The sequence below is a fragment of the Trachypithecus francoisi genome, unplaced genomic scaffold, assembly GCF_009764315.1.
Source record: "Trachypithecus francoisi isolate TF-2019V2 unplaced genomic scaffold, Tfra_2.0 Contig01585, whole genome shotgun sequence".
Classification (NCBI taxonomy): Eukaryota; Metazoa; Chordata; class Mammalia; order Primates; family Cercopithecidae; genus Trachypithecus; species Trachypithecus francoisi.
The window spans coordinates 10,248,859-10,271,096 of NW_022681444.1; the positions used below are offsets into that span (position 1 = coordinate 10,248,859).

A 22,238-nucleotide genomic window follows, 5' to 3' on the forward strand; every position below is an offset into this window, starting at 1 on the left:
AGTTTCTCATAATTTTTCTTCTTCATTAACGGGGTGGATTGCACTGATGGGTTTTCTTTCTTTTCTTTATAAGAAATTTTGGGGGCCGGGCGCGGTGGCTCAAGCCTGTAATCCCAGCACTTTGGGAGGCCGAGACGGGCGGATCACGAGGTCAGGAGATCGAGACCATCCTGGCTAACCCGGTGAAACCCCGTCTCTACCAAAAATACAAAAAACTAGCCGGGTGAGGTGGTGGGTGCCTGTAGTCCCAGCTACTCGGGAGGCTGAGGCAGGAGAATGGCATAAACCCAGGAGGCAGAGCTTGCAGTGAGCTGAGATCCGGCCACTGCACTCCAGTCCGGGCGAGACTCCGCCTCAAAAAAAAAAAAAAAAAAAAAAAAAGAAATTTTGGGGACCGGGCGCGGTGGCTCAAGCCTGTAATCCCAGCACTTTGGGAGGCCGAGACGGGCGGATCACGAGGTCAGGAGATCGAGACCATCCTGGCTAACACGGTGAAACCCCGTCTCTACTAAAAAAAAAAAATACAAAAAACTAGCCGGGCGAGGTGGCGGGCGCCTGTAGTCCCAGCTACGCGGGAGGCTGAGGCAGGACAATGGCGTAAACCCGGGAGGCGGAGCTTGCAGTGAGCTGAGATCTGGCCATTGCACTCCAGCCTGGGTGACAGAGCGAGACTCCGTCTCAAAAAAAAAAAAAAAAAAAAAAAAAAATGTGGTGGCCATTTCTTCCTTTTTTTTGTTGTTGTTGTTGTTGAAAGGAAATTCACAGAACATAGAACTAACCATTTTGAAGTGAACAATTCCATGGTAATACATTCACAATGTTGTGCAACCACTTGAAATAGTTCCAAAACATTTCGTTACCCTTAAATGAAATCCCACACCCATTCAGCAATTATTCCCCACTTCTCTCAGGCCCTGGCAACCAGCAATCTGCTTCCTGTCTGTGTAATTACCTATTCCATTTCATATAAATAGAATCAGGCAATATGTGACCTTTTGTGTCTGGCTTTCACTGAGCACGATATTTTCAAGGTTCCTTCACACTATAGCATGGATCAGTACTTCATTCCTTTTTGTGCCTGAATAGAATCCTATTGTATACCACTTTTTGTTGATCCATTCCACTAAGTTTTATATGTCTATTATTTTCTTTTTTCAGTTACTATTAGTTCTATTTGTTTTTTTTTGCTTGTTTGTTTTTTGAGATGGAGTCTCACTCTGTCGCCCAGGCTGGAGTGCAGTGGCCGGATCTCAGCTCACTGCAAGCTCCGCCTCCCGGGTTTACACCCTTCTCCTGCCTCAGCCTCCCGAGTAGCTGGGACTACAGGCGCCCACCACCTCGCCCAGCTAGTTTTTTGTATTTTTTAGTAGAGACGGGGTTTCACCGTGTTAGCCAGGATGGTCTCGATCTCCTGACCTCGTGATCCGCCCGTCTCAGCCTCCGAAAGTCCTGGGATTACAGGCTTGAGCCACCGCACCCAGCCAGTTCTATTTGTTTTATTTAATAACTAGTTGAAGGCCAGCTACGGCGCTTGGCTTACCTTATGGGTTTCCACGTTCACCAACTTTCTTGCCAGCTCATTGATGCATTTAATAACATTGAATAAAACCTTCATTCAACCTTTCTGGTGTTCAGAGGGAGGTCGGGGCAGTCTGGATACCTACATTGCTAAACTGCCAAAAACAAATCCCTGTGCATTTTTTTTTAAATCCCAGAATGATTTTAATATACTTTTTTTCTCTTAAAAACAGCTACAGGCCGGGCGCGGTGGCTCAAGCCTGTAATCCCAGCACTTTGGGAGGCCGAGACGGGCGGATCACGAGGTCAGGAGATCGAGACCATCCTGGCTAACATGGTGAAACCCCGTCTCTACTAAAAATACAAAAAACTAGCCGGGCGACATGGCGGGCGCCTGTAGTCCCAGCTGCTTGGGAGGCTGAGGCAGGAGAATGGCGTAAACCCAGGAGGCGGAGCTTGCAGTGAGCTGAGACCCGGCCACTGCACTCCAGCCTGGGCGGCAGAGCGAGACTCCGTCTCAAAAAAAAAAAAAAAAAAAAAAAAAAAAAAAACAGCTACAGTGGGCCGGGGGCGGTGGCTCACTTCTGTAATCCCAGCATTTTGGGAGGCCAAGGCGGGAAGATCACGAAGTCAGGAGATCGAGGCCATCCTGGCTAACACAACGAAATCCCGTCTCTACTAAAAATACAAAAAAAAAATTAGCTGGGCGTGGTGGCAGGCGCCTGTAGTCCCAGCTACTCAGGAGGCTGAGGCAGGAGAATGGCATAAACCCGGGAGGCGGAGCTTGCAGTGAGCCGAGATTGTGCCACTGCACTCCATCCTGGCCAACACAACGAGGCTCCGTATAACCAAAAAAAAGAGCTACAGGCCGGGCGCGGTGGCTCAAGCCTGTAATCCCAGCACTTTGGGAGGTCGAGACGGGTGGATCACGAGGTCAGGAGATCGAGACCATCCTGGCTAACACGGTGAAACCCCGTCTCTACTAAAAAAATACAAAAAACTAGCCGGGCGAGGTGGCGGGCGCCTGTAGTCCCAGCTACTCGGGAGGCTGAGGCAGGAGAATGGCGTAAACCCGGGAGGCGGAGCTTGCAGTGAGCTGAGATCCGGCCACTGCACTCCAGCCTGGGCGACAGAGCCAGACTCTGTCTCAAAAAAAAAAAAAAAGAGCTACAGTGGGCTGGGCGCGGTGGCTTGCGCCTGTAATCCCAGCAATTTGGGAGGCTGAGGTGGGCAGATTACTTGAGGTCAGGAATGCTAGACCAGCCTGGCCAACATGGTGAAGACCTGTCACTACTAAAAATGCAAACATTAGTCGGGCGTCATGGTGGGTGTCTGTAATCCCAGCTACTTGGGAGGTTGAGGCAGGAGAATCGCTTGAACCTGAGAGGTGGAGGTTGTAGTGAGCTAAGATTGCACCACTGCACTCCAGCCTGGGCGACAGCGCAAGACTCCATCTCAAACAAACAAACAAACAAAAAATAGCTACAAAGGCCTTGGAAAAAGTGATGTTGAAAAGTTTTGAGTACATAAAAGTTTAAGGTAAAAAGCACCCTGCATGCTGCCATATATTCAATAAACATTGAATAAATCCTCACCAGAGGGTGGTTATGACCAGTCAGTGGCATTCACATTCAAAGGGAGGGGCAGGCATTAGGTGAGCAATTTCCATTGTGCTGAAAGTTACAGGAGGGTGAGTACAGGGTGTTCTGAGAGCCTTCTCCTTCCCAACTGGGTTAGGCCCTTCCAAGGAGGCCTGTATTCTCAGTCCCACCTTCAGACCTGGGCCAGCCCTCAGGGACCGTTGCTGTTTGGAGTGACTTCTCAACATTTTCGAAATCCCTCTCTGCTAACTGGGACAAGTTGGGGCTGCCAGTACCGTTCCCAGACCAAGCCCAAGCCGGGGCTGGCTGCGTGATCTCGTGGCTCAGTAACAAGAAGAGATAAACTAGGAAAGGAAGTTTATTGCTGTAACGAGATACAGGGAGAAGGTCGGAGATAGTTTCGCCAGATCAACTCGAAACGTTACAATTTTCTCAGTGCTTACATGTGTGGGGGTTATGTGGTTATGTGTGGTATCGCATTCGGCTAAGTCTATAGGTGACTAATTTTGTTCTAACTAGGTTAGAAGTCAAAAATGCTTTAAGTTTAGTGAATCTATGAGGACCCCAGTATCATCGAAGCCTGTCTCCTAAATTCTAATTAATAAGGACTGTGGTACTGAAGTGATTATTTCTATCTTATCTCTTTTACGGTTTGGTCCGGAGAGCTGCCTTAGACTCTCCAATAAATCTGTTCACACTGCTGGCTTTGTTACCTTAACCCGCCCCAGATTTCATTGACCTGAGATGGGTCCTGGCACAAGGAATGTAAGGCTGTCTCCATTATCTTGACTTGCTCCAGGTTTGGGAGAGGCCTATACAAAGCTTCTCCTGAACGTATATATAATTTCTGAATTAAATTAGTCACCTATAGACTTAGCTGAATGCGATACCACACATAGCCATATAACCCCCTCACATGTAAGCACTGAGAAAATTGTTAACGCTTCGAGTTGGGCATCGATTTCTCTGGGTCTAATTATTAGCTCAATGTTAAGACAGTGCTGTGAAAATTTGTCTGTGTAACTGGGGTGCTATGCAGGCCTGTCTGTGTGACTGTCAGGGAGAACTGGCCTGGCACAGTACCTTCCTTGGGCAGAGGGCTAAGATCCTGGAGCAGGACTTTGAGGTCCTAAGCTCCAATTCTCCCTGTTGGGGGCAACCTCCAAATCTCTACCCCTACCCCTTACACGTGGGGTGGACCAGATGCTCCCAGGAGCTTGGGGAAACTTGTACTAAGGGGCTTCTTCCAGGGCTGTGTGGCTGGCTCTGGTTCTAGGAAGGTGGGGTGGTGGGCCACTTACTGCAGCTGACCAGTGAGCTATTTCTTTTGCAGAATTGCCTGAGATTGGACCACTAGCATGGTATGTAGAAAATGACTTTGAGGTGTCTCAAGTTGCTAATATAGACAGGAATCCTGGCTCCCCGTCCTCCAAATTCCGAGCCACCCCTTCCCCTTTCCCGAAAGGATAGCCCTGCCTATAATTCTCTGTAGCATTCAACATGATTGTGATTGTTTGTTGTCTTCCTGCCTGGCTTCTTTTCTTCCTTTCTTCCTCCTTCCGCCACTATTCCCTTCCTTCCATTCATTCATTCAACCCAGACACCATTCAAGGTACTGGGGACGTAGAAATAAATGCATCTCTGCTTCCTTGGAGCTTATATTCTGAGGCAGGAGCTGGGCAGTAAACAAGTAATTCAAAAAGCAGGATAGAGATAAATGCTGTATTACACATAACAGCAGAGTAAGGTAAATTCATGGGGGTCTGCTTGGCACCAGGGGGAGATCAGAAAATGTCTTCTCTCTGAGGAAACCACATTTGAGTGGAAACCTAAATGAGGAGTCAGCCTTGCCAAAATGAGCCTTCCACTCTTTTCCATTGAGTAGACAATTAAATGAGGAGTCAACCTTGCAAATTTTTGTTGCATTGTTCTAGCCAAGGAATGGTAGCCACAAAGGCCGTGGGGTGTTTCCTGCTATTCATTCATTCATTCATTCATTCCACAGCAGGTTCCTGGAGTATGGTGGGTGAGAGGAATAAAAGCCTGAGAGAGGGTTGAAGAGACAAGCAACAGCAGATTGTGCAGAACCCCTGTAGACACGATGACATACAGTTTGAATATTATCCAAAAGCATGAGGGAAGGGAAGCCATTTCAAGGTTCGTTCGTTCGTTCGTTCTCTCTCTCTCTCTCTCTCTCCTGCCTTCCTTCCTTGCGTCTTCTTTCCTTCTTTCTCTCTCTCTCTCCTGCCTTCCTTCCTTGCGTCTTCTTTCCTTCTTTCTCTCTCTCTCTCCTGCCTTCCTTCCTTGTGTCTTCTTTCTTTCTTTCTCTCTCTCTCTCTTTCTCTCTCTTTCTTTTCTGTCTTTTTTGACAGAGTCTCACTCTGTCACCCAGGCTGGAGTGCAATGGCGTGATCACGGTTCACTGCAACCTCTGCCTCCTGGGTTCAAGCAATTCTCCTGCCTCAGCCTCCCAAGTAGCTGGGATTACAGGTGCCCACCACCACGCCTGGCTAACGTTTGTATTTTTAGGAGAAACAGGGTTTCACCATGTTGGCTAGGCTGGTCTCGAACTCCTGACCTCAGGTGATCCCCTGCCTCAGCCTCCCAAAGTGCTGGGATTACAGGTGTGAGCCACCACACCCGTCCCCATTTCAAGGTTCTCAACAGGGTGGTGCAGGATCAGTTGTTGCAGATGTGGGGACTACAGATTGGAGAAGGGCTGGTAGGGGAAGCAGGGAGATCAGTGTAAGACTAAGAAAAATCAAGAAAAAAAAAAGGAATAGGGTATCCTTTTTAGGTGCGGCCCCTGCAGAGCCTCCTAAACCCATTCCATTAACTTGGAAAACAGAAAAACTGGTATGGGTAAATCAGTGGCTGCTACCAAAGCAAAAACTGGAGGCTTTACACTTATTAGCAAAGGAACAATTAGAAAAGGGACACATTGAACCTTCAGTCTCACCCTGGAATTCTCCTATATTTGTAATTCAGAAAAAATCAGGCAAATGGCATATGTTAATGGACTTAAGAGCCGTAAACGCTGTAATTCAACCCATGGGGCCTCTCCAACCTGGATTGCCCTCTCCGGCCATGATCCCAAAAGACTGGCTTTTTTTTTTTTTTTTTTTTTTGAGACGGAGTCTGGCTCTGTCACCCAGGCTGGAGTGCGGTGGCCGGATCTCAGCTCACTGCAAGCTCCGCCTCCCAGGTTCACGCCATCCGCCTTCCAGGTTCACACCATTCTCCTGCCTCCGCCTCCCAAGTAGCTGGGACTACAGGCGCCCGCCTCGTCGCCCGGCTAGTTTTTTGTATTCTTTAGTAGAGACGGGGTTTCACCGTATTAGCCAGGATGGTCTCGATCTCCAGACCTTGTGATCCGCCCGTCTCGGCCTCCCAAAGTGCTGGGATTACAGGCTTGAGCCACCGCGCCTGGCCAAGACTGGCTTTTAATTATAATTGATCTAAAGGATTGCTTTTTTACCATTCCTCTGGCAGAGCAAGATTGTGAAAAATTTGCCTTTACTATACCAGCCATAAATAATAAAGAATCAGCCACCAGGTTTCAGTGAAAAGTTCTACCTCAGGGAATGCTTAATAGTCCAACTATTTGTCAAACTTTCGTAGGTCAAGTCCTTCAACCAGTTAGAGACAAATTTTCAGATTGTTATATCATTCACTATATTGATGATATTTTATGTGCTGCAGAAACGAGACAAATTAATTGACTGTTACACATTTCTGCAAGCAGAGGTTGCCAACGCAGGACTAACAATAGCATTTAATAAGATCCAAACCTCTGCTCCTTTTCATATTTAAGGATGCAAATAGATAATAGAAAAATATTGGCCGGGCGCGGTGGCTCAAGCCTGTAATCCCAGCACTTTGGGAGGCCGAGACGGGTGGATCACAAGGTCAGGAAATCGAGACCATCCTGGCTAATACGGTGAAACCCCGTCTCTACTAAAGAATACAAAAAACAGGCCGGGCGCGGTGGCTCAAGCCTGTAATCCCAGCACTTTGGGAGGCCGAGACGGGCGGATCACGAGGTCAGGAGATCGAGACCATCCTGGCTAACAGGGTGAAACCCCGTCTCTACTAAAAATACAAAAAACTAGCCGGGCGAGGTGGCGGGCGCTGTAGTCCCAGCTACTCCGGAGGCTGAGGCAGGAGAATGGCGTAAAACCCGGGAGGCGGAGCTTGCAGTGAGCTGAGATCCGGCCACTGCACTCCAGCCCGGGCGAAAGAGCAAGACTCCGTCTCAAAAAAAAAAAAAAAAAAAAAAAAAAAAAAAAAAAAAAAAAGAATACAAAAAACTAGCCGGCGCGACGAGGCGGGCGCCTGTAGTCCCAGCTACTTGGGAGGCGGAGGCAGGAGAATGGCGTGAACCCGGGAGGCGGAGCTTGCAGTGAGCTGAGATCCGGCCACTGCACTCCAGCCTGGGCGAGAGAGCCAGACTCCGTCTCAAAAAAAAAAAAAAAAAAAAAAAAAAAAAAGAAAAATATTAGTCCCAGAGGCAACAAAAGATATTAAAATTGTGGAAGAGAAAAAAAAAATTCGGTCAGCGTAAATAAGTAAAATAGATTCTTTTTTTTTTTTTTTTTTTGTATTTTTTAGTAGAGACGGGGTTTCACCGTGTTAGTCAGGATGGTCTCGATCTCCTGACCTCGTGATCCACCTGTCTCGGCCTCCCAAAGTGCTGGGATTACAGGCTTGAGCCACCGCGCCCGGCCAAGTAAAATAGATTCTTTAGCCCCACTCCAACTTTTGATTTTCGCCACTGCGCGTTCTCCAAAAGGCATCATTTTCAAAATACTGATCTTGTAGAGTGGTCATTCCTTCCTCACAGTACAATTAAAACTTTTACATTGTACTTGGATCAAATGGCTACATTAATTAGTCCGACAAAATTACAAATAATAAAATTGTGTGGTAATGACCCAGACAAAATAGTTGTTCCTTTAACCAAGGAACAAGTTAAACGAGCCTTTATCAATTCTGGTGCATGGCAAATTGGCCTTGCAGATCTTGTAAGAATTATTGATAATCATTACCCAAAAACAAAAATCTTCCAGTTTTTAAAATTGACTACTTGGATTTTTACCTAAAATTACCAGACATAAACCTTTAGAAAATGCTCTGACAGTATTTACTGATGGTTCCAGCAATGAAAAAGTGACTTACAGAGGGCCAAAAGAGCGAGTAATCAAAACTCAATATCAATCTGCTCAAGAGCAGAGTTGGTTGCAGTCATTACAGTGTTAAAAGATTTTAATCAACCTGTTATATTATATCAGATTCTGCATATGTAGTACAGGCTACAAAGGATGTTAAGACAGCTCTAATTAAATATAGCATAGATAATCAGTTACACCAGCTGTTCACTTTGTTACAACAAAAATAGGACATGAGAAATAGAGGAAGGTAATACCTGGGGAAGAAGTTTTGCTTGTGCTTCACTAGGAGAAAATCAGCTTCCTATTTGGATACCCACTAAACATTTGAAGTCTACAATGAACCCATCGGAGATGCAAAGAAAAGCGCCTCCACGGAGACGGAAACACCGCCATCGAGCACCATGACTCGCAGGATAAATCAAGTGGTGATATTAGAAAAACAGATAAAGTCACCACGCACCAGGAAGGCAGAGCTGCCGACCTGGGCACAGTTAAAGAAGCTGACACTGTTAGCTAGAAAAAGCCTAGCCAGCGCAAAGGTGACACAAACCTCAGGAAAAAATGCTGCTTGCAGCTTTAATGGTTGTATCAACGGTGGTAAGTCTCCCAAGGCCTGCAGGAGCAGCTGCAGCTAATTATACCTACTGGGCTTATGTGCCTTTCCCGCCCTTAATTCGGGCAGTCACATGGATGGATAATCCTATTAAAATATATGTTAATAATAGTGTGTGGTTACCTGGTCCCACAGATGATTGTTGCCCTGCCTAACCGGAGGAAAAAGAATTGATGATAAATATTTCCATTGGGTATCGTTTCCAGTTACAGTGTGACTGGAATACTTCAGATTTTTGTATTACACCCCAAGTTTATAATGAGTCTAAACATCACTGGGACATGGAAAAACGCCATCTACGGGGAAGAGAAGATAATCTCACTTTAGACATTTCTAAATTAAAACAACAAATTTTGAAGCCTCTCAAAGTCATTTAAATATTGTGCCTGGAACTGAGGCATTAGATCAAGTGACAAAAAAAATCTTTATGGATTAAGCCCCACGACTTGGATTAAGTCTATTGAGAACTCTACTGCAGTAAATTTTGGAATTATGTGTCTCTGTTTAATCGGTTTGTTTTTAGTGTGCTGGACCAGTCAAAGAATCCTATGCCAAAATCGAGAGAACGAACGAGCCTTCATCACCATGGCACATTTATATAGAGAAAAAGGGAGAGAGAATGTTGCGGGGAGTCAGAGACCTTGAACGGAGGGACTGGCTGGAGCCACAGCAGAAAAACATAAAATATAAAGATTTCATGGACATTTTATTAGTTCCCCAAAAGTTATACTTTTGTAATTTCTTATGTCTGTCTTTAATCTCTTTTTTTTTTTTTTTTTTTTGAGACGGAGTCTGGCTCTATCGCCCAGGCTGGAGTGCGGTGGCCGGATCTCAGCTCACTGCAAGCTCCGCCTCCGGGTTTACGCCATTCTCCTGCTTCCGCCTCCCAAGTAGCTGGGACTACAGGCGCCCGCCTCGTCGCCGGCTAGTTTTTTGTATTCTTTAGTAGAGACGGGGTTTCACCGTATTAGCCAGGGTGGTCTCGATCTCCTGACCTTGTGATCCGCCCGTCTCGGCCTCCCAAAGTGCTGGGATTACAGGCTTGAGCCACCGCGCCCGGCCTGTCTTTAATCTCTTAATCCCATCATTTTATTTGTAAGATGAGGAGGATATATGTCACCTCAGGACCCTGTGATGATTGCCTTAACTGCACAAATTGTTTGTAAAACATGTGTGTTTAAACAATATGAAAACTGGGCATCTGAAAAAGAACGAGATAACAACGGTGTTCAGGAAACAAGGGAGATAACCTTGAACTGGCCGCCGGTGAGCCGGACGGAATAGAGCCATATCTCTTCTCCTTTTGCACACAAATAGGAGAAATATCGCTGAATTCTTTTTCTCAGCAAGGAATATCCCTGAGAAACAGAATGCGCTCTGAGGGAAGGCCTACAAACGACCCCCTTGGAGGCGTGCCGCCTTTTACAGTTGAAGCCGAAGGGATGAAATAAGCCCCGGCCTCCTGTAGTGCTCTCAGGCTTATTAGGATGAGGAAATTCCCACCTAATAAATTTTGGTCAGTCAGGTTGTCTGCTCTCAAACCCTATTTCCTGATAAAATGTTATCAATGACTATGCGTGCCCAAAATTTCATTAGCAATTTTAATGTTAACACCATCCTGTGCTCTCATCCTGCCCCCACTTACTTTGTCATATTCTATTACTTTGTAAAGTTTGTAATCTCAGTGTCATGATGACAATGGTAAAATTCCTCTATGTTTCCCCTGTTAGCCCCCTTCCTTGGACCCCTGCTAAGTCTACTATTTCTGCTTACCGTAGGACCTTGTGTTATTAACAGAATTTTGCGGTTTGTCAGGGAAAGGTTTGACACCATACAGCTCATGGTCCTCAGAGCCCAATACCAACCTGTAAGCGCTGAAACAGAATCAGACTTATAAGACCCAAGATTGGCTCCAGATGTACCTGAGAAAGGGAGGAATGAAAGAGATCAAATGAAGAGACTAAGAGGCAGAAATGAAGTCCACAGGCAAACAGCCCGGACGGCGCCCTGACAGCCCGGGCGGCGCCCTGAGCCTAGTTAAAGATCGACCCCGGACCTAACCGATTAAGGTTATCTATAGACTCCAGACATTGTAAGGACAAATGTTGTGAAAGTCTCTGTCCTGCTCTAATTACCAGTGTCTGCCACATATCTTAGTCCTGGGCCCAGTACAAACAATCCTCTATTTTGTCCCAACTTCCTGAGCCCCATATGGCTGCCCGACACAAACACATGAAGAAAAACAACACCTGGGGAAGCTCCAATAAGGTTACAACCGTTTGTAAAAGCGCAGGAACCGATAAGAAGGCTGCTAAAAGCATAACTTCACATTAACATGTAAACCAATTGTAATGCTGTAGCCTAGAGAAATGCCTTGTTCCTCTGTAACCTGACAAGTCCTGTTTACCTCAAGCTATAAAAAGCAAGCGCACGCATTGTTTGGGGCCCTCTTGTATGTTGTAGAACGGAGGGACCAAGTTCGAACTTGCATTAAAGATCCTTGCTGCTTGGCTTTGACTCTGGACTCTGGTGGTCTTCTTCCGGGAATAAACGGTCTGGGCATAACAAAGTCTGAGGTCATGGCAGGTGGCAGTGGAGGTGGCTAGAGTGCAGGTGGGCTTGGAGGCAAATGTGGGCTGGGGTTTGCTCTCAGTTTGGATGTGGAGGTCCTGGAAGAAAGGATGGAAACAGAATGACTTCTAGGTTTCTGACTTGAACAAACAGAACGACGATACTGTTAGGTAGTTAGATGGACATTAGCAGCTGGGAGAGGGAGAGAGAAGGAAGCAGGAGGGCTGTCACTAAGACCAGCCCTAGCCCACCTAACTTCAGCCCCAGACCGTCCTAACTCCACCCTAATGGATGGAATTTATGGTAAAATCTGGGGCCAGCACATCCTGAAGAAAAACTGGGGCACAGATAAGGATGGCCCATCCTCATTATACAGTCATTATAAGACAATTTACATGTGGTTTTACCCCTCTGAGTGGGCTTTTCTTAATGAATTATGGGTAAAAACACATGCAGTTTAACTTTAGGGATGTAACCATAAACTGCCAATCAAACACAGCCTAAGTTTCAACTCCTCCCACAAACCCCGTAAAAGCACCTTGAGTTTTGTAAAGGGGTGCTGATTTTACTTCCCAGAAATCAGCCTGCTCTCCCTCAGAATGTTTTACTGGGTTGCAATAAACCTTGCTTTAAGCTTGCATTTCAGTGTTAGTTTGCCTTTTTTTTTTTTTTTTTTTGAGATGGAGTCTCGCTCTGTCGCCCAGGCTTGAGTGCAGTGGCGCGATCTCGGCTCACTACAAGCTCCGCCCCCTAGGTTCATGCCACTCTCTTGCCTCAGCCTCGGAGTAGCTGGGACTACAGGCACCTGCCACCACGCCCGGCTAATTTTTTTGTATTTTTAGTACAGACGGGGTTTTACTGTGTTTGCCAGGATGGTCTCGATCTCTTGACCTCGTGATCCACCTGCCTCAGCCTCCCAAAGTGCTGGGATTACAGGCGTGAGCCACCACGCCCGGCCTAGTTTGCAATTCTTTGCTTGCTATCGCACGAACTGAGATCGCTGGGCCAGAGCTCCAGCTCTGTTGATCTTGGTTAAAGAATCTGTCAGGCCCCTGAGCCCAAGCCAAGCCATCGCATCCCCTGTGACTTACACGTATAGGCCCAGATGGCCTGAAGTAACTGAAGAATCACAAAAGAAGTGCAATGCCCTGCCTCGCCTTAACCGATGACATTCCACCACAAAAGAAGTGAAAATGGCCGGTCCTTGCCTTAAGCGATGATATTATCTTGTAAAATTCCTTTTCCTGGCTCATCCTGGCTCATCCTGGCTCATCCTGGCTCAAAAAGCTCTCCCACTGAGCACCTTGTGACCCCCACTCCTGCCTGCCAGAGAACAAACCCCCTTTGACTGTAATTTTCCTTTATCTACCCAAATCCTATAAAACGGCCCCACCCTTATCTCCCTTCGCTGACTCTCTTTTCGGACTCAGCCCGCCTGCACCCAGGTGAAATAAACAGCCACGTTGCTCACACAAAGCCTGTTTGGTGGTCTCTTCACACGGACGCGCATGACAGAATCCATTCCAACACAGGATGCCCAGTAACAATACCATTGGCAGAGACGAGGAAGCCTGGGGGACAAGTGACACATTTTGAGATGGGTGTCAGCAATTAGAAAGTTGTTTGTGCTGGGAGAGGTGGCTCACACTTGTAATCCCAGCACTTTGGGAGGCCGAGGTGGGTGGATCACCTGAGGTTGGGAGTTCGAGACCAGCCTGACCAACATGAAGAAACCCCATCTCTACTAAATATACAAAATTAGCCAGGCGTGGTGGCACATGCCTGTAATCCCAGCTACTCGGGAGGCTGAGGCAGGAGAATCGCTTGAACCTGGGAGGCGGGAGTTGCGGTGAGCCAAGATCGTGTCATTACACTCCAGCCTGGGCAACAAGAGCAAAACTCTGTCTCAAAAAAAAAGAAAGAATGTTATTTGTAATATGATAATAGATTTCAGGTGTAAGATCCCTGCATGGAGACAGTGAGTAGGCAGATGAATTTTTTTTTATCCTGGTGTTCAGGGAGAATCTGACCTGTAACTACACACTCGGGAGGAGGGATTAGCATATACACATTATTTCAAGGCATGGAGAGAATGTGAAGAAGCCCAAAACTGAGCTCTGAGGAACACTAACTTTTCAATGTTGAGTGCAGGGGGAGGAGTGTAGCAGACACTAATTGAGTCCATATATAAATATATACACACATACACACGTTAAATTAAGATGAGTTATACTAGAGCCTGTTTGTATGGTGTTAATGGTCCAGAACAGAAGGCTGACAATTAGAAGGATCAACAAAACATCAAAATCTCAGAAAATGCTGGGGTAGCCAGGCGCTCACACCCTGTAATCTCAACATTTTGGGAGGCACAGGTGGGAGGATCACTTGAGCCCAGAAGTTCAAGACCAGCCTAGGCAAACTACGGAGACTGTGTTTCTACACAAAAATAAAAAATAAAAATTAGCTGGTGTGGTAGCACATGCCTGCTGTGGTCCCAGCTACATGGGAGGCTGAGGTGGGAGGATTGCTTGAGGCTGGGAGGTCAAAGTTGCAATGAGTTGTGATCGTGAACTCCAGCCTGGACAACACAGTGAGACCCTGTCTCTTAAAAAAAAAAAAAAAAAGCAAGGGGATGGGCTGCAGGGGCTTAGGTGTAGGCATTGGCTTAAGTGTGGCTGGAGGTAGGTTTGTCTGCTTGGTGGAGGGAGGAGGGAGCTTATGTCTTACGGCTGCACTTTCCTAAGTGGATTATATACATGAGGCAGAAAGTGAGTGTGAGAGGGCTGACTGTGGACATGATCTGATGTGCGGAAAAGCAAAGCAAGCCAACTAGAGATTCAAAGTAGGATCCTTTGGTAACATTGTGTCCGTTTGAGCTTTATCATCATTACAGTGAAATCTGCACAGCTCAGCTGTAATTTTCTTCTGGGAATATTCAGTTCTTCAGGTGCAGGTAACAGGCAAAGGGAAGGGTTCACCCAGGTCTGGTGCCTTAAACAGGGAAGTGGCACAGGGGGACAGAATGAAAGGATGGAGGGTGTTCAGGAAGCAGTGATTGTGCAATGGACCATGTGACAGCCTGGGTAAGCTGGGAGTGAGCTGATGGCACTTAGGGAGGCTGAAGAATGCCTGCGCATGTATTTCAGGAAATAAACAGGAAATGGTGTTCCGGAAGTGCTTGACTGTGTAGCCTCCAAGAAAGCAGGCCCCAAGGCTGCACTGTCAATGCTTGTTTTTTTTGAAATAGAGTCTCTGCCGCCCATGCTGGAGTGTAGTGGCGGGATCTTGGCTCACTGCAACCTCCACCTCCCGGGTTCAAGTGATTCTCCTGCCTCAGCCTCCTGAGTAGCTGGGATTACAGGCGCGCACACCCAGCTAATTTTTATATTTTTAGTAGAGATGGGGTTTCACCGTGTTGGTCAGGCTGGTCTCAAACTCCTGACCTCCTGATCCTCCTGCCTCGGCCTCCCAAAGTGCTAGGCATGAGCCACCATGCCCAGCCTCTATTACTTTTTTTTTTTTTTTTGAGACTGGGTCTTACTCTGTCACCCAGGCTGGAGTGTAGTGGCGTGATCTCAGCTCGCTGCAACCTCCGCCTCCTAGGTTCAAGTGATTCTTTTTTTTTTTTTTGAGACAGAGTCTCGCTCTGTCGCCTGGGCTGGAGTGCAGTGGCCGGATCTCAGCTCACTGCAAGCTCCGCCTCCCGGGTTTACACCATTCTCCTGCCTCAGCCTCCCAAGTAGCTGGGACTACAGGCACCCGCCACCTCGCCCGGCTAGTATTTTTTTTGTATTTTTAGTAGAGACGGGGTTTCACCGTGTTAGCCAGGATGGTCTCGATCTCATGACCTCGTGATCCGCCTGTCTCGGCCTCCCAAAGTGCTGGGATTACAGGCTTGAGCCACCGCCCCCCCCCCAAGTGATTCTCTTGCATCAGCCTCCAAGTAGCTGGGATGACAGGCAGACACCACCATGCCCAGCTAATTTTCTTTTCATTTTTTTTTGGTAGAGATGGAGTTTTATCATGTTGGCCAGGCTGGTCTCTAACTCCTGACCTCAGGTGATCTGCCCGCCTTGGCCTCGCAAAGTGCTAGGATTACAGGTGTGGGCCACTGTGCCTGGCCTCTTCAGGCTTTGATGTATCTTACCAAATTGCCCTCCAAAAGGAACATAAAATTTATATTAAGTTCTTCTCCATTTGAAATATCTAGGGTGGTTCTGCTTTCCTGATTGATGGAATAGCCCACCAATGAAATTATCTTTGAATATCCTACAGTTGTGCCTGACTGCCTGACACATTTTTTTTTTCTTTTCTTTTAAGCGTCTGGTCTCTGTCCCCCAGGCTGGAGTACATGGTGCCATCACAGCTCACTGCAGCCTCAAACTCCTGAGCTCAAGTGATCCTCCCACCTCAGCCTCCTGAGTAGCTAAGACCATAGGCTGCACTACCACACCTGGCTAGCACCTTTCAATAAATATAACAGAGTGTCCCCTCCCCTCCTGTCCTCCCACCCCTCCCTCCCTTCCTTCTTTTTTTTTTTTTTGCATTTTTAGCAGAGATGGGGTTTCACCCTGTTAGCCAGGATCGTCTCGATCTCCTGATCTTGTGATCTGCCCACCTCGGCCTCCCAAAGTGCTGGGATTACAGGCATGAGCCACCACGCCCGGCCCCTTCCTTCCTTTTTATAGAGACAAGTTCTCACTATGTTGCCAGGCTGGTCTCGAACTCCTGGGCTCAAGTGATACTCCTGCCTTGGCCTCCCAAAGTGCTGGGATTACAGACGTGAGCCACTGTGCCTGGCCTAAGCCAGTTTTTTTAACAAGCAATGGAAGAGATTGCTGTTTTTTGTTTGTTTTCAGTTAAATACCAGGTAAGTTCAGTGACTTGCTTTGACAGGACATGTTATATGAAAAATACTTATCTTTGAACACTAGAATCAAACTCAGGAAGATGAGCTATGTACACTATGACAGGTACAAGGGAAAGAGACCAGTTTGAGGGAACCTGATTCACAACTTCCACCTAACACGAATGTGATACATATATACATGGAGAGCACACATCTAAACAATTGGAAACACAGCGGAAGGGCACATACTTTTCTGAAATTGTTAACTCTCATTTTCTTTTTTTTTTTTTTTTGAGACGGAGTCTTGCTCTGTCACCCAGGCTGGAGTGCAGTGGCCGGATCTCAGCTCACTGCAAGCTCCACCTCCCGGGTTTTCCGCCATTCTCCTGCCTCAGCCTCCCGAGTAGCTGGGACTACAGGCGCCCGCCACCTTGCCCGGCTAGTTTTTTGTATTTTTTAGTAGAGACGGGGTTTCACGGTGTTAGTCAGGATGGTCTCGATCTCCTGACCTTGTGATCCGCCCGTCTCGGCCTCCCAAAGTGCTGGGATTACAGGCTTGAGCCACCGCGCTCGGCCTTAACTCTCATTTTCATTCAGTACCCATATAGCTGAACTCATGTAATGAAATGTTCAGAGAATGTGACCCTATTCTCTGCTACAATTAGAGGGATTTGTGAAACTTTTGTCCTTTAATAAAACCGTTAGTTGTAATTATTTATTAAATCAATTCATATGTTCCTCTTTCTTTTCACATTCAAATACACTTTAATATGAATGACAATACATTTTAATGCTCTAGAGGAAAGAGTAGAACTCTGGCCATTGTACATTCTTTATTAAACATGAATACTGAAAACAGATTTACTGACACATATATATAAATATAACCAAACTGATAAAAAGGGACAAGAAATAGTAATCTCTCTCTCATGCGGTGGTGCGACTTTGGTTCACTGCAACCTCCGCCTCCTGGGTTCAAGTGATTCTCCTGCCTCAGCCTCCCAAGTTGAAATTACAGGTGAGTACCACCACACCCGGCTAATTTTTGCATTTTTAGTAGTGACAGGTCTTCACCATGTTGGTCAGGCTGGTCTTGAACTCCTGATCTCAGATGACCCACTAGCCTCAGCCTCCTAAAGTGCTGGAATTACAGGCGTGAGCCACGGCGCCTGGCCTTCACTTTCTTTTTCTATGTCCTCTCCTTCACTATCGTCTTCATAATAAAAGATGTCTCGAAACGGGAAAACTTGCTTGAGTGGTGCAGGAGTCTGGATTTCAGTGCCTTTTTTCTCCAACATCTTTTCTAACTTTTCTTTAAGCAAAGGTAGAGTCGTCTCATAAAGGTAGTCGATGATCTCTACAGAAAAGAAATGTAATTGTGCAATTATCTGTCTGTACAAGGCCTCTTATCACAGTTGAGGCACACAGGAGACTGGTAATGACTATGAACTGCTCCTGTTATTGCTGTGTGTAAGGTCTGGTTCCAATTGGTTTACTCACATTCACTTCTCTGGTTCCAATTGGTTTACTCACATTCACTTCTTCAATCCTTGCAAAAATGCTACAGAGTTAGGCACTATTTTTAACTTGTTTTTCAATTGAGGAAACCAAGGCATAAAAACATTAAGAGACTTGCCCAAGGCCATGGAGTTCATAAGGATTCAAACCCGGGTAGTGATTTCTGCTGAACGCAAAGACGCATTTCATCACAGCCCAGGATACGATATCATCCAAATGGTGAGCCCAGGAGAAACACCAGTGCTGTGCAGACACTGAGAGAGAGCACAGGCCTGCAAGTTTGTTAGTGAAAATCCAGGCTCTGGACTCGGTCTAGAGACTAGGAATTGGTAGATCTGAAATGAGGCCCAGAAATCTGTATTTTTTTTTTTTTTGAGATAGGGTCTGGCTGTGTCACCCCAGCTGGAGTGCAGCGGTGTGATCACACTCACTGCAGCCAGGAACTCCCAGGCTCAAGCAATCCCCCCACCTCAGCCTCCCAAGTAACTGCGAACACAGACATGCACCACCATTCCCGGATAATTTTTGTATTTTTTGTAGAGATAGGGGTGTGTGTGGAGGGGGGGAGGGTCTCTCTATGTTGCACAGGATGGTCTTGAATTCCGCGTCTTAGGTGATCCTCCCACCTTGGCCTCTCAAAGTGTTGGGATTACAGACATAAGCCACTGCATCTGGCCATGAATTTGTGTTTTTTTGCTTTTGTTTTTTTTTTTGAAAAGGAGTTTCGCTCTGTCGCCAGGGCTGGAGTGCAGTGGCCAGATCTCAGCTCACTGCAAGCTCTGCCTCCCAGATTTACGCCATTCTCCTGCCTCAGCCTCCGGAGAAGCTGGGACTACAGGCGCCCGCCACCTCGCCCGGCTAGTTTTTTTATTTTTAGTAGAGACGAGGTTTCACCGTGTTAGCCAGGATGGTCTCGATCTCCTGACCTCATGATCCGCCTGTCTCGGCCTCCCAAAGTGCTGGGATTACAGTCTTGAGCCACCGCGCCCAGCCAGAATTTGTGTTTTTAACAAGCTCCTCACATGGCTCTGATGATCTGAGTTTGGGACTTACAAATCGAAAACATCCACAAATGGCTACAAAGAAGGAACTGGGTGTCTTTCATTCTTTCCGGAACGTGTGTATGCTTCCGTGTGTATGTGCATGTGTATGTGTGTACGTGCATGTGGTGTGTGTGAGTGCATGCATGTGGTGTGGTGCACAGGCATGTCGTGTGCATGTGCTGTGTGCACATGAGTGTGTGTGTGTGTGTGTGATGGCAACACCAGCAGGACTCAGCTATTTACAGAGTGGTCACTAAGTGTCAAGCACCGGGATGACCACACCGTACACGTTCATGACCTCATTTAGGACTTCGGAAAGTCCTGCCATGTAGGGATTACACCTGTCTGTTTCCACCATTTTGCAGCTGATGAAGCTGAGGCTCTAAGTCCAGTCGCTTGCCTCGGTGACTTTCATTACCAGCAGGTGGCACCAAACGCCATGTTCTTAGCCATATAAATATTAAGAATACTAACCTGGAAAAGTCTTTTTCTGCCAAAATGGAACATAGATAACTTTCAGCCTAGAAAATTTAGTTTGAACATAAGATGGAGGAACATCACTTTAGAAAAGGAAAGAAAAGATAAAAAGTAAGTTAGTTTAAAACTCTATGATTTCAATACAGTGTAGTAAGTACATTTATTCCGGTGAGGTTTATAGCTTTACATAAAATAAGATCACCATACATGTGTGATACAAATATGACACAATTTTTGTGGAAGATGGAAAGCTATTGTTTATTTGGTTTAAAAAGACGTAAAGGGGAAAAAGAGTCAGTAGTACAGAATGGATTCTGTTTAAATTAAAATAACTTCTATCACTAGTCGAGAAGGCAAAGTATAATGCTGGCCAATATGCTGCTGCTTACCTGGTGCTCAGCCCTGCCTAAGCACATTAACTGCAGCAATAAATAATCCTCGCGACAACTCAAGGAGGGAGTTACCACTCTCTCCCTGGTGCTGGAGAGATGAGGAAACTGAGGCACAGAGAAGTTGCCCAAGCTCACACGGCTAATCAGGGATAGAGCAGGGACTTCAGCAGGTAGTGTGATTCCAGATCCTACCCTCTTAATCATTACACTCAGGACACATACGTATTGGTCACAATTCAAAGACAGATGTTCCCTGATGTTTATTTTACAAAGCTAAAAAAAGCAGATGCTTACGAGGTTTTGGTACGTTTTCAATTTACAATACATTTCAATTTACAGTAAGTGGGTCAGAAATTATTGTTTTTTATTTTTTATTTTTTTTGAGACGGAGTCTTGCTCTGTGGCCCGGGCTGGAGTGCAGTGGCCGGATCTCAGCTCACTGCAAGCTCCGCCTCCCGGGTTTACGCCATTCTCCTGCCTCAGCCTCCCGAGTAGCTGGGACTACAGGCGCCCGCCACCTTGCCCGGCTAGTTTTTTGTACTTTTTAGTAGAGATGGGGTTTCACCGTGTTAGCCAGGATGGTCTTGATCTCCTGACCTCGTGATCCGCCCGTCTTGGCCTCCTAAAGTGCTGGGATTACAGGCTTGAGCCACCGTGCCCGGCTCTTTGTTTTTTTACAGTAAAAACCACTAACTTAACTTTTTGGGCACCTTTTCCTAATAAAAGGGGAACATTAAAAAACAACTAATCCAGTAGTTAAAATAATTAGCATGAAGAATTTGATGTTAAGTATGTAGAGGTAAAAGGTGATGATTCTTCCAACCTCTTCATTACAGTAACCACTAGCTGAGGACGTATGTGCCAGGTACCAGACTATGTCTTTTTCTTGTATTATCTTCTTTATTTTGGGGGGCATGGAGTCTCGCTCTGTCACCCAGGCTGGAGTGAAGAGGCACATTTTCGGTTCACTGCAACCTCTGCCTCCAGGGTTCAAGTTGTTCTCCTGGCTCAGCCTCCTGGGTAGCTGGGATTACAGGTGCCCGCCACCACGCCGGGCTAAATGTTTGTATTTTTAGTAGAGACAGGGTTTCACCATGCTGGCCAGACTGGTCTTGAACTCCTGACTTCAGGTGATCCACCCGCCTTGGCCTCCCAAGTGCTGGGACTACAGGCGTGAGCCACTGCACCTGGCCCATTATCTCCTTTAGCCCTCCTGATGGCCTATTAGATCATTATGCAGATGAGGAAACAAAAGGCTCAGACAAAGAGGTAACAATTGCCCACAGACTTGAAGTGGAGTCCCTGGACTCTATGCCAAATGTGTCTCACTCTGAAACCCCAGCTCTGAGGCAGCCTGTGCCTTTCCCCTTCCCATAATGCTGTGCGCCCAACATGCTGCAGACCCAAGCCCATGCTTCGAGAAATAACAATCATTGATCTGGACATTTTAAAACTAGGCAAGGGTTACATCTCATTAGGTGGAGATGCTATCCTTAAATCCTGCTTATATCATTCACAAAGAAGTTTTTAAGAATCTGCCGGGCGCGGTGGCTCAAGCCTGTAATCCCAGCACTTTGGGAGGCCGAGACGGGCGGATCACGAGGTTAGGAGATCGAGACCATCCTGGCTAACACGGTGAAACCCCGTCTCTACTAAAAATACAAAAAAAAAATTAGCCGAGCATGGTGGCGGGCGCCTGTAGTCCCAGCTGCTCGGGAGGCTGAGGCAGGAGAATGGCGTGAACCTGGGAGGCAGAGCTTGCAGTGAGCCGAGATCCAGCCACTGCACTCCAGCCTGGGCGACAGAGCAAGACTCCGTCTCAAAAAAAAAAAAAAAAAAAAAAAAGGGGAAAAAAGAAAAAATACACCAAAATGGTAAGAAATGCTTTCATTGGCCCGGGCGCAGTAGCTCACGTCTGTAATCCCAGCACTTTGGGAGGCTGAGGCAGGTGGATCACAAGGTCAGGAGATCGAGACCATCCTGGCTAACACGGTGAAACCCCGTCTCTACTAAAAAATACAAAAAACTAGCCGGGCGAGGTGGCGGGCGCCTGTAGTCCCAGCTACTCGGTAGGCTGAGGCAGGAGAATGGCGTAAACCCGGGAGGCGGAGCCTGTAGTGAGCTGAGATCCGGCCACTGCACTCCAGCCCGGGCGACAGAGCGAGACTCCGTCTCAAAAAAAAAAAAAAAAAAAAAAAAAAAAAAGAAGTTTTTAAGAATCTCAGGAGACTGAACCTTCAATATAATTTTTACCATTTTGTTATTAAAACTTTGAGAGTATATAGTGTTTCAAACAGTATTTGACTAGATGCCACAGTCTCTATCTTGGAGTTTTGAGATTTGTAAATCTTAAATGGATAATCAGTTCCTCAGTTACCTCCGGCCTGGATTTCGTGGGGCCCTTTTATTTATTTTTATTTATTTTTTTGAGACAGGGTCTCACTCTGTCACCCAGACTGGAGTGCAGTGGCGTGATCTCAGCTCA

The 22,238-nt window shown here is 46.6% G+C and overlaps 1 protein-coding gene across 4 annotated transcripts in view; it reads right to left on the reverse strand.

Annotated features, from left to right (window-relative positions):
• Window positions 1–12,953: 12,953 nt before the first annotated feature.
• The window catches only part of TTF1 (transcription termination factor 1), a 40,272-nt gene continuing 30,987 nt past the window's right edge, over window positions 12,954–22,238 (reverse strand). For 3 of the 4 annotated variants that reach the window (XR_004433308.1, XM_033194812.1, XM_033194820.1), the window contains exons 10-11: window positions 19,359–19,444; window positions 17,138–17,680 (exon numbers count right to left, since the gene is read on the reverse strand). Coding sequence is in view for 3 of the 4 variants with exons in the window: in XM_033194812.1 (XP_033050703.1) it covers window positions 17,457–17,680; window positions 19,359–19,444 (310 nt within the window). In the remaining variant the exon portion in view is untranslated. Of the gene's footprint in view, window positions 13,046–17,137; window positions 17,681–19,358; window positions 19,445–22,238 lie in introns of those variants that run through there. The other variant, XM_033194827.1, reaches the window with a different exon arrangement.